The 12144-nt window shown below is 40.1% G+C and overlaps 2 protein-coding genes across 2 annotated transcripts; one reads left to right on the top strand and one right to left on the bottom strand.

Annotated features, from left to right (window-relative positions):
• Positions 1 to 7912: 7912 nt before the first annotated feature.
• LOC121704893 (interferon alpha-1-like) lies at positions 7913 to 8818 on the bottom strand. The gene is made up of 5 exons (XM_042085434.1): positions 8687 to 8818; positions 8511 to 8597; positions 8276 to 8419; positions 8089 to 8187; positions 7913 to 8002 (listed from the first exon to the last, which is right to left on the bottom strand). Exons 1-5 carry the CDS (start codon positions 8816 to 8818, stop codon positions 7913 to 7915), a joined length of 552 nt encoding a protein of 183 aa, XP_041941368.1.
• Positions 8819 to 10265: 1447 nt separating this feature from the next.
• On the top strand, positions 10266 to 11308 carry LOC121704887 (interferon alpha-4-like). Its single transcript, XM_042085427.1, has 5 exons — positions 10266 to 10391; positions 10498 to 10584; positions 10671 to 10820; positions 10902 to 11003; positions 11111 to 11308. The coding sequence occupies exons 1-5, from the start codon at positions 10266 to 10268 to the stop codon at positions 11306 to 11308; spliced, it is 663 nt and encodes a 220-aa protein (XP_041941361.1).
• The last annotated feature ends 836 nt before the right edge of the window (positions 11309 to 12144 follow it).

Genomic DNA, 12144 nt, shown 5'->3' with positions numbered 1-12144 from the left:
CCCACAGCAATGTTATGGGATCGTTTAATGGCTACCTCTCATCCATCTGTCCTCTGCGTGTTCCGTCATCAGGGTTACGTCGTCTCCAGCAACTATGGTTCTTATTGCTCTCCCCTACTACAGGTCGAGAAACACTGACGCAGTGTCACGATGCATCGTACTATGTAAGTTCCACCACCATAGTTCACACTATCGTTTTGGGGAACAGTTGTGTCGTACTTACATATTTGCAACCATGTTAGTTGCTACTGTAGTTAGCAACGATGCTTTTGGGAAACGCACCCCTGAATATTAAGCTGTATTAATGTTATATAAGATGGATAATTAATGTTGTGGTGGATATTATCTCATCATGAGATTTTCATGGCCCAAACATAACCTATTGTCAAATTATATCAATTATTGGTCAGTAAATTGGAGACTTGTTGCTTTAAGAAATCCAACACAGGAGACAAAATGAGGGTAGACAGGAGATAGAAATCAGGCATTTGAGGAGAAAGAGGAGGAGAAGAGATGGAAATGATAGGTGAAGGGCCCTCTCAAGTTGGTGAGAGTCAAGATGTGACACACATTTGTGTCAGAAGGTAGCCTACAAGCTCTGTAGCCGACCCTGCAAATTATAAATGCAACATTCGCTACGATACGATTGAGCAGGATCCAATATAAATATCAAAAGCCAATTTGGGAAAAAGTCTTGAGGTGCATCTGTGGTGCAAATGAATCTAAAAAAATAGAATATTGTGGAAAAGTATGTTGGTTCAAGTTATAAACAAAACATGTTATACTCTGAACAAATATATGGTTCTACTTCATTGTTGACAAAATTATCATGATGCCCTTTACATTTCAGCCCTCTCTATGGTTTAGTCTTCCATATGCCTATATAGGCTAAATGAGTGTGATTTATGTCAATTTGGCTACAGTCTTGTGCACACGATGACATGATGAATGCACAAATGGAAATAGGTTAAGCTTTATGTGCAGCACAATCAAGGAGAGTAAGAATAGTACACGGAGCAAATTTCTGGTCGTCACTGCAGTGTTTAAAATCACAAAAATGTCTCCTAGACCACTTCTGTATAATACGTACAGAATAAGGTCAGGGGCAATACTGAGAACGTCACAAAAACGATAAAATCAAGGAAGTCTCAGCGCTCAGATAGAGCATATTGGATATGGGCTATAGCCTTAAGGCCCGTACACACCAGATACGATACGAAATAACAGTGCGAAAATGCGAAAAATCGGACTCGGTGTGTACGGGCCTTTAGTCGCGCTAGAGGGCACAGTCCTAACAAAGTTAAATAGGCCGACTTCTGTTCAACGAAGCATCAAGTCCTGACTTGGACCGAAAAACACCTGCCCTTTCTTAACCTCTAAAAATGATTTCCAACTGGTTTCGATCACTTGAAAATTGTGTTTATGCACTATAAACAAAAACAGAACAAACCTCATTATCATGAACATGCCGGTGATTCATAGCTTAAAGGTTAACCGAGAATGATATATTGAATGGAATGCAGGGAGGTACCGAGAGCCGCCATAAATAGTGCCCAAGGACGCGCTCTCGACCCATTACGAGATGATAACTGGATGCACTGGATGTGGGCTACAGTACAAAATAATCCAAGTTAGCCAACAGAACCATCATAACCAACAAAACAGAAGACCCTTCGGACGTTGTAGACGAGCATAATGTATGCTTTGGGTTTGAGATATGTTTTGTGTTTTACATTTTGTTTCGCTATGGGGTGCAAATGGAAGGACGGCCGTCTCAGATATCTAAACGAACAAAGCCTCCAACTTCTCTGGGAAATGGTAAGCTCTATTGCGAGGTTCACAGACAGCAGAGGATGGAGTGGGCCTGTCCATTTAATTTCTGGTGATCTCTTATCTGATAGGTTGACAGTAGCCTATGTGATTGACTTAAACATAAACAAAATGTTCGCATTTTTGCCCTGGAACTAACTTTTTGACATGAATCGGCAGGGGGGTCATTTCCCTTTTCAGTGCTTGGAGGAGAAGTCCAGCCAACATCTGGTCCTCAGGAATGCCATTTTTGAACATTCCAAGTAACTGGACGTGAGTCAGAATATGGTGTATGTAGCCTATATAGGCTATGGTACCTATCGTTAGAACATCCAACAAATAACTTTATTTTTTTCTATGGAATGTCTTATACACAACCAAGGTGCACATGACGGGTGTATTTGGCACATACTTATGGTGGGGTAGTTGAATTAGATAGATTAGGCATAGCCTAATGCAGTAGGCTACCTCAAATATCCCACTGGAACGGAATTTAGATGCTCCCCACACTGTTGAAATACACACACATATCCTAGAATCTTTGGATCGGACTTCTGATTGATTGCTATGTAGGTTACTATAGCCTAGTAACCTACATATATATATAGTTTAAATATTAATATTATTATTTATATATTATTGTTATACTACACCTCAGGATGTGTAGGCCTAAAATGTCACTGGCTATAGTATAAAGCAACATTTTAGGTCTACAAGTAGCTTGGCTTACAGTCTTGACTAGGATGACTTTTTGTCAGAGATTCTTACAATCATATAAGCCTAAAGGAAGCGCAGAATATTGTGGTCACACATCTTGTTATGCATATTGCTAATGATGACAAATAAAAATGAAATATCTCCCAACACAGGGGGACGTGATACTAATCTCCTATGTGGTTCTGGGCCAAGTAAGAAAGATTTTTGCCAAGCCCCACCAACCGTGCTCTTGGAACAAACGACACATGGACGCCTTCGCCAATATCGTATTCAGGCAAACCATAAACCTATCTGGATGCGTAAGGTTTCTTTACTTATGCATACGTTTTTTTTAAATTATTTTTTATATTATATTATATATAGCCTATTATTATTATTATTATTATATTCCTGCACATGCACATGCACAGTCATCCCTGGTTGTCACTGCTGACTTCACAGCTGGCGGAAGGACAGCTTCAAGCGATTCTGGAAGCACTGCACAGTGGTGGACTTCATAAAACGAAACACTATTTTAAACAACTAAAACACTTTCTGAAACAAAAGGTAGGCTAATTGCTTCAGAGCACAAGATATAGCCTATATGAGTCACTCGAATGATATACAACTCAATGTTGGTAAAATTCATCAACATCTAACTATTTATGTTTCAGGGTTACAGCTTCTGTGCATGGGAGATAGTCAGACATGAAATTCAGAGCACATTAACATGCTTGAACTCTCTAATCAAAAGAACAGAAGAAAGCGCCGAGGATGAAGGATGGAATGGACACGTGTAGGCCTATTGGAGTAGCCTAGTTCTGTGACAGTAACGACCATTCTCGGGCATCAGTGACGTGCAGAGAAATGCATTTTGTCACCTTTGCATGCCTATGCTGGTCACCTCAGGGACTTCCCTCAAGAGCCCTTCAGTGGAATCTCAGACAAAAACTGAAAGTTGTGACAATGAAAGTTGTGACTCTGCCGCCACAATTTCCTTTTTAACCTCATCGAAGAAAACAGCAACATTTCGGAAACAAATTGCCCCGCAATATCGAGTTTAGCGAACGTTTAAAACTCAGCACTTAGTCAATTGAGCCTCTTAAAATGTTTCAGTGAACGTCTCTTAACATTTTTAAAGTTTTTAATTGACTGGGTTCAATATTCTAATAGCATGTCTACGAGAGCCCCGGAAACTGATATGCCATTAACCCTCGTTCTATGTTTAGCCTACTAGTTTTGTGTTACCGGTCAAAAATGACCGCTGCTTTATAACTTGTCATAAATCCATAGTAACACACTTATCTAAGGTTGTGATAGAGCTTTGTATCAACTTGTTCTATTGGATTATAATCAGTTTTGTACTTCCATTTGGTATTTATGCATGTCAGAAAGGGGAAGATTCTATTGATGAAAGGTTCCTGGCATAGAAGAAAAGAGGGGGAGTGAGGGTGTGTTTGTGTGTGTGTTTTAATGTACAGAAGCACATATACAGTCCATCTGATCAACAAGTTTGTGCCTGGACTCAATTTTATACACTGACCATTTTCTCACCCATTCATTTCTAATGGCCGGTCATTTTTCATTGTTCAGTTGCCCTGTGTTAACAAAGTCAATGAGCCTCATGATAGTCAGAATTAGTTAACAATATTTTTGAAAAAATAATTGTCAATCGGTCACATTTGTTCTAACAGAACAGGAGGGTTAAACCTCGGTCACATTTGTTCGAACAGAACAGGAGGGTTAAACACATTACCAAACTGCAACACAGGAGGCTATAATTCGAGGTTCGGTCACAAACTCGGCATTGGATTCGCTACCGCTCTAGTTTAAAGGTTATATCAGCGATGGCGGGGTAACGTTACTTCTGTTGACATTCAAACAAAACAGAGAGCTATAGCTCGCTACTCCCTCCCCCTCGCTCCCATGCAATTGAAACATTGTGGCCCACTGGTTAGCACTCTGGACTTGTAAGTGGAGGGTTGCCGGTTCGAGCCCCGACCAGTGGGCCGCGGCTGAAGTGCCCTTGAGCAAGGCACCTAACCCCTTACTGCTCCCCGAGCGCCGCCATTGTAGCAGGCAGCTCACTGCACCGGGATTAGTGTGTGCTTCACCTCACTGTGTGCTGTTTGTGTTTCACTAATTCACCGATTGGGTTAAATGCAGAGACCAAATTTCCCTCATGGAATCAAAAAAGTATATATACTTATACTTATACTTAAACCCTCATGAACGCGCATCTCTTCGGTAATTGGTTGGAACACTTTAGATCAGTGGTCCCCAAACTTTTTCTTCCGAGGGCCAGCTTACTATGCCTGGCTGTAAGAGAGGGCCAGAGACTCGGAGTATATCAGTAACCATAAATAGCTTAGTGCTGTGAACAACAGCAGTCTACCTTAGTTGAATATTCCATTACATTTAATCTATAGGCTTTTGCAATTTAATACCATTGTTAGCTGTGTTTATATTGCCATCATGCCATATCAGTGTAAAATGTAACTCAAATGAAATAATACTAATAAAAAGACTTTTGCATTCCCAAAAGTATTAGCAGGTAGTCCCAAAAGTATATTTCATTAAAAATGTGTGAAAAATGTGTGAACTCTGAACTCTGAAAATGTAAAGTTCTCAAACTATGAGAATTTTATGAAGTGCTGAAGTGGTCTGAAATGACCACCATTCAACATTTGAACAAATAAAAATAATTATCCCAGAAAGTCCCAGAAAAATGACTTGAATATAAGTTAGTTAGTTATTAACAATTCATTGATAAACTTTTAGAATACTTTGAGCACTGATGCAGTCAGCATAGCCTCATTGCATTTTTTGCAGATAGGCCTACATTTCATTCCGTTTTTGATGGCAAACGCGAAACAGCGCCAAAACAACCACCAGTGGACAAAAAGAATATTACATGTGTACTGTTAAGACTCGCCATAGAGAATGAATGGGGAAATTGCGGAGGTTATAGTTTGACGATGTCGTACTCTCGTGCGGGCCGGTTGCTATATACCACGGACATGTTTTGGGGGGCCACCCAAAATGAGGTGGCGGGCCGTAGTTTGGGGACCACTGCTTTAGATAGATAGATAGATAGATAGATAAATACTTTATTGATCCCCAGGGGAAATTCAAGGTTATTTTGCCTTTGAGTGGTTCGCAACACTTGTTGGTAGCAAATGTTTTTGTGTGCGGATCTCAGAGGCTGCCTACAGAGACCCGTTTTTTTGACGGCTTGGTTATCGGGCGTGCAGCTAGCGGATCGTTAGGAAAGACTAGATGAATGTGATCATTTATGTTTTGGCCTTTTTGGCCCTGCAATCGCTGATACAACCTGTGGTTCTCAAAGCGTGGGGGCCCACTAGTGGGAAATTAGTGGGCTTAGGCTTAAGATGCTTTCTGGGCCTTCTCCTTATGTGCTCTATGAGGTACAGTAAGTGGAAATTGAAAGCGGAAATCGAAACTGAAACTATATCAATGGTTGAGCTTTCCGGAGGTTCCCGGAGCTTATGTTTAGGCTAGGTTCTCTTTGCCTACGTCATGTAGTCATTACGTTGCCCACTAGGACTAGGCCTACAGCACCAATAATTGTGGCACGTGTGGTTTTGTAAAGATTAAAGATACTTTTTATTTAATTTACTATTTAATTTCTTTTTTATCAGAATTAGTTTCAGTTAAAAGTTTGTTGTCCTTTTTTAATTATTTTTATTTTTAATAATAATTTTAATTTTATTTTTTACCAAAGGTTGAATTTATTTTGGCGTTTTTATTGACAGCCTAGCCTAGGGGAAAGCGGAGTTGTCACACGGGTAGGTGACATGTGTCAGTCAGATGGTGCATTCATGGCACTTGGGAATGACAAGGACCCCCGTGGCTATGTTTTTCCCACAGCAAGTGTTCTTTGCCGTCGGAATGTGTGACAAACATGGATGCCACGACAAAGGTTAAAACATACACTCACTAATCCTAAATAAACAACTGTATTTGCTTAAAATATAGTGTAAGATGCTTGTGAAAGAAAGATATGCAGCTTTCAAGTGACAAAAAGGGCAAATTCCCAAGTTCACATTAAACCTGTTGGACATGAAAGGCCACATGGACTAGCCTACAAATGAACTATAGTTCTATAGGCTATAGTTCTATATATAGTCTATAGTCCTATAGGCCTACAACGTGACGACAAAAGTCCCTAACTGGGCAACTCTGTTAGCAAAATCTAGCCCCAGTATCCGATCTCTGGCTCACACAATACGTGATGTGAATGATGCGGAATGATGATGTTTTCACTGGGAAAATTTTTTTTTTCCGAAGCCCATGAACGCTACAGTCACTCGAGGGCACTGGTCAAAACCGTTAATACAGAAATGATCAGAATTAATGTCAGAGGTCATCTAGCCTACATTGGAATTTGAAATGAAAGATAGGCTACCTTGATGTGAGACAACTTTAACTGTTTTTCATGTGTAAAAGTACATTTTGAGACGTGAAAAACAGTTAAAGTCTAAAAACCAACTTAAATCGTAAAATACTATAATGAAAAGAACATATTTGATGTTTCCTTTTCATGTTCTCAACGCATACGATGTATGTAGCTTTGCATTTCAATGAAATGACACTTTTTACATTATTTTTAAGAATGTATCCATTTTTCATTTGTATCCCATTGGAATAACATTGGGACAACCAACCCCATAGTATGTGACAACCTACTCCTCGATGGGGATGGTTGTCACATTTGCACAAGGTGCATTTGACAGCCCACAGCCCTTTTAACAGACTGATTCAAGCAGATCAAGGCCCCTTCATTTGTACCTGACACATTAGGCTTCCTTTGAAGGAAATTCGTGCAGGACACAGTTTTGGCGAAAATTCATTTTAAGTAAAAAGTGTGGCAACCAACCCCGTCTCCCCTACTGTCAAGAGCTGCAGAGTCAAGCGCAAAGACAACGATAGCAAGGAAAAAACTGATTGCGAGGCTCTGGGCCCTGCAAAGATTTGCGATTTCGACAATTTCTGCTGTCTGCAGAAAGTCAATGTTCCGACAAAGGATCCACATAGGCTACATCAGAGAAAAAACGAAACAACGTATATTTTCCATATTTATTTGATTTGGAAAGATAGTTTGAATAAATAGTATTTATGCATACATATAGGTGTGGTAAAAAAATAAATAAAAATACAGATGGCCTGTCAAAGCTATTTATCAAGTTACAATGCAAGTAAGTACATAGATGTATAGTTCAAAATATATTGTGTGCATTAATAAATGAATGAATAAATAAATAAATAAATAAATAAATAAATAAATAAATATGTGCATTAATAATAAATAGGTTAAATAAATAGAATGAATAGGGAAATAGGTATACAATTAGGTACAATTAACCATTCTTACACAGATTTTGGCCTATAAAAGGTAGTTGGAGCTCTGGAGAATAAATCTGAGTGTGGACAATATCTGTTGTCGAACCACCTCCCACGCACAAATACTGGATTCCTGAAAAAGAACATAGTAATTAATTATTGATAATAGGCTATTATGCGACAAAGAAGATAATATTGCTGAACGGTTCCAGTCCTCACCTTCTCTGTCAAAATGTTTGCTATTTTGTCAAAGAACGTTTTCAGTGCAGTATTTCTATCCTGGAAATCATTCAGGGACGAATGAGTTTTGCTCATAATCTGGTTAAGAAGAAATGTCAAATTCAGATTAAAGAAAACACTTAGAATTAGCTGTCTTTGTAATCACTGTTTTATCTGTTTCACTCACACATCTGCTCTCCTCAATCTGACGATAAATTAAACTCTGAAAATCCTCCAGGTTGTTGTTCCAGCTGGTCGGCATAGAGTCATTCGCAAACAAAGTGTCGATCAATTTGAGAGTTTCATAAGCCATCTTCTCTGCACCAGCATTCTGTAAAAAAGAGGAGACGCGGGTATTTAGTTAGGCTACGGTATCCACTGCAGCCACACCAATTAGGCTACTTTTCAAGAATGTCACTCACATCTGCAGCCTCAGAGGTGTTAAATGCAGAGGATGGGAACGTAATCTGACGATAGTGATCAAGGCACTCCACAGGAAAGCGACCACCCTGCGAGATAAAGCGGAATGACATCGTCACTGCGTGATTGGCCCACTGAAAACATTAAAGCCTTGCTCATAGCCTACGCTTTATTTTACCACGCTTTCCAGAAGGCTGTAGGATTGGTCTACCAATCTTCTCTGTAGTCCGCATGTAGGCTTTATGGGTACTGCGTTGATATGCGCAAAGCATAGAATGATTGTCAACCAGGAGCAGCTCTGAAGTGCCATTCTGTCTGTAGGTCAACGATGCTTCAACTGAAAAGGAGGAGCACACACACCATACCATTACACTGCATATTTCATAAAAGTAATAACCTATTTTTTAATTCCGGTTGTAAGCATGACCATACCTGCTGGTTGTGTGGTTGTAGATCCAGTCGATCTTCTTGTGGTTTGTCTTCCATCTCCACCAATGTGGTTTTATAGAAAGATTCGAATAAGAAGTGAAAGAGGGAGGACACCCTTGATCAAATTTACGAATTAAATCAGGGATTTTTTTAGAAATCGCAGCTGGACATCCTGAGCATTTTCCATTTGTTGCTGTTGCGCCTCTTTTTTCAACAGCAACTGCTGACTATCATAACTGCTCAAATAATTAAATTATACGTTATTTATAAATTATTTGTTTCAAGGTGTTTTTCAAGTGTTAGGGTTAGAGTTAGGGTTATTATAGTTTTGTATTCCCTTGCTAAATAAACATGCGCATTGTCAACTCGTTGCTTGTAACCGGAGGGTTGCCGGTTCGAGCCCGACCAGTAGGCACGGCTGAAGTGCCCTTGAGTAAGGCACCTAACCCCTCACTGCTCCCTGAGCGCCGCTGTTGTTGCAGGCAGCTCACTGCGCCGGGATTAGTGTGTGCTTCACCTCACTGTGTGTTCACTGTGTGCTGAGTGTGTTTCACTAATTCACGGATTGGGATAAATGCAGAGACCAAATTTCCCTTATACTTATTCTCGTCTATAGACATCTTTAGCTATTTGTGATTGTGAACCTTTTTTGTTATTATTATTTCACTTGCCATAGGCCTAGTATTTATAGAGGATTGTCTTTCTAATAATAATCACCTGCACTTCAGTCTGAGTCATGGAATGTCCTGGATCTGACCTGAAATGTATGAATCCATGTATTGAGTAGGTTATGCAGAAAGCTAGGCAGGATGATACAAACCCGTACAGACAGATTGCATTCCATCTAAAAACTTCCTAAATCACAAGTTGCATCCAGCTGTTATAGTTGGGGCAAACTAATTTATTTTTGCAATCATTTGTTTTGGCGTTTGGATTCTTTGCCCCACCACCACCGTAGCCGCTGAGGAGGCCACAAAAGCGGAACAGTGACATTGGAGTTTGGAAACGTCCTCCTGTTGTTTCCAGACCCCTTCATGTATATCGAAGGCTCATTATGAGGTCTCATTTCACTTTCGATACATCCATTGACCCGGGTGACTTAAATTCAGAACATGGGTCTGGGACAATCACAACCACAATCTAAAACCAGCCTACCTTTAGGACTGGGCACTGAAAACAGGTAAGGACGCACCACTTTCGATAACCTCAACTATATCTTAATCGTCAAAGAATGTGAAGGACTGTTTTAATGAATCACCGAAGTATAGCCTAGTTATTTAAATACGTCACTTTGGTTGCAGCCTTCGCGTTGGAGAGCTACTGACAGGATGGGACCTCAAACCTTCACTTTCCTGAGTATTATCCTATGCGCTGCGCATGTCTACCCACTGCCCGTTACTTGTTTGTTACAAGGGGCACTGATCAAGAAAGTACACGATCTCCTTGAGAACATGGTAGGCTAATAGACATTCAAACGATATCGTATACCTTGTCATCAGTGATATGAATGAAACTAATTGAATGCGTTTAATGTGAGCCTGAATGGTTGGTCTGTTTCAGGGACGTAATTTTCCATTGGAGTGCCTTGATCACAACGTTCAGCTGACATTCCCTGCTTCTGCTTTTAAGTTGAACAGGACTGCACAGGTGAGAACAGGGTTTTCCTCCATCTGGTGCACAGAAACAAGACTGCATACCAGAAGAACAATTAGAACACTTTTTTTTCGCCGCAGGTGAACGTTGGTTTGGAGAAAGCTATTCATGAAGTTCTTAGAAACATCGACATTCTGTTTGAGAATGACACCATGCCACACATTTGGGATCAAAGGAAACTCGACGACTTCCGAAATATAGTATACAGACTGGTCGAGGAGAGCGAGTGTGTAAGTGGCATCGAACATTTTTAACCACATCAACAATAATATCATCATCCATAATAAACAACTTTAATATTGTTATTTAAGGTTTTGAAAAAATCTCAGTCGATCCAAGAAGACAACTTTCCTGACAGAAAAATCGTACTGGATGCATATTTTAAAGAAATATCAGACGTCCTCCGACAGAAGGTAGGCTATAACGTATTTATTAACAAAGCCTGTTACAATTTATGAAATGCACGAACTGAGTCCATTTTCGGAGCCCTGAAATTCTCCCACCTTTGTTGTGCCGCCAGGAATTCAGCGCATGCGCGTGGGAGGTCGCGAGAAAAGAGATCTTGCGGATGCTTGGGTTCATTCTGCGGCATGCGTCTGATCACATGTTCTGGACCAAAAGACATGAGAATAGTCGTCTCGTCGCAGATAGATGCAACTGTTCACCATGCACTTTTTTTCATAATTTTTCCGCCAGTGTAATCAATATGATGACGTGACGTGCTTATTTATTTGATATGACTTGCTTATTTATTTGTATATATGATACTGTATTTACTTATTTATTGCCATTAGGCCTATGTCCTAAATTGTTTTTGTTTTAAGTAAAAACTTTTCTCCAAGAATAAATGTTAGATGAGTTCTTCAAATTCAAAAGAAAATTATATTAAGCTTAAAAAGGTTAAACCAGATTTTACTAGTGTTCCCTGACTTTTCTGAAAGACTGAAACTTCAGAAAGGCCACAACATGAGTATAAACCCTGTCATTGTGTAGGCTATTGAGTGTCTTATGTTGATCAGACCGAAACATTTAGCAACTGCAGAACAAGACAAAACACGTTGTTGCCAGGTTGCACCCAGCTCTCTGTTAGCCCTGTGTCGCAATTATCTATATACAGGCATATCAAATTGGATCTTCAGAGACAGCATGGGAAACGGCAACTTGTTTACACAACACATGGCTCACATTTTCTAAATTTCATGCAAATATAAACATTAACATGAAGCCTAATTTTAAAGTTCATGATGTCGGCTACAGTATGCACAAAATCTTTGATAACAGATAAGTAGGGAAATTTGAGGGAAATTTGGACTCTGCATTTAACCCAATCGGTGAATTAGTAAAACACAAACAGCACACAGTGTACACACAGTGAGGTGAAGCACACACTAATCCTGGCGCAGTGAGCTGCCTGCTACAATGGCGGCGTTTGGGGAGCAGTGAGGGGTTAGGTGCCTTGCTCAAGGGCACTTCAGCCGCAGCCCACTGGTCGGGGCTCGAACCGGCAACCCTCCGGATACAAGTCCAGAGTGCTAACCAGTGGGCCACGGCTGC

The sequence above is a fragment of the Alosa sapidissima genome, chromosome 3, assembly GCF_018492685.1.
Source record: "Alosa sapidissima isolate fAloSap1 chromosome 3, fAloSap1.pri, whole genome shotgun sequence".
Taxonomy (NCBI): Eukaryota; Metazoa; Chordata; class Actinopteri; order Clupeiformes; family Clupeidae; genus Alosa; species Alosa sapidissima.
Note: the sequence above shows the minus strand (reverse complement) of the source record. Positions and strands in the feature narration are given on the sequence as shown.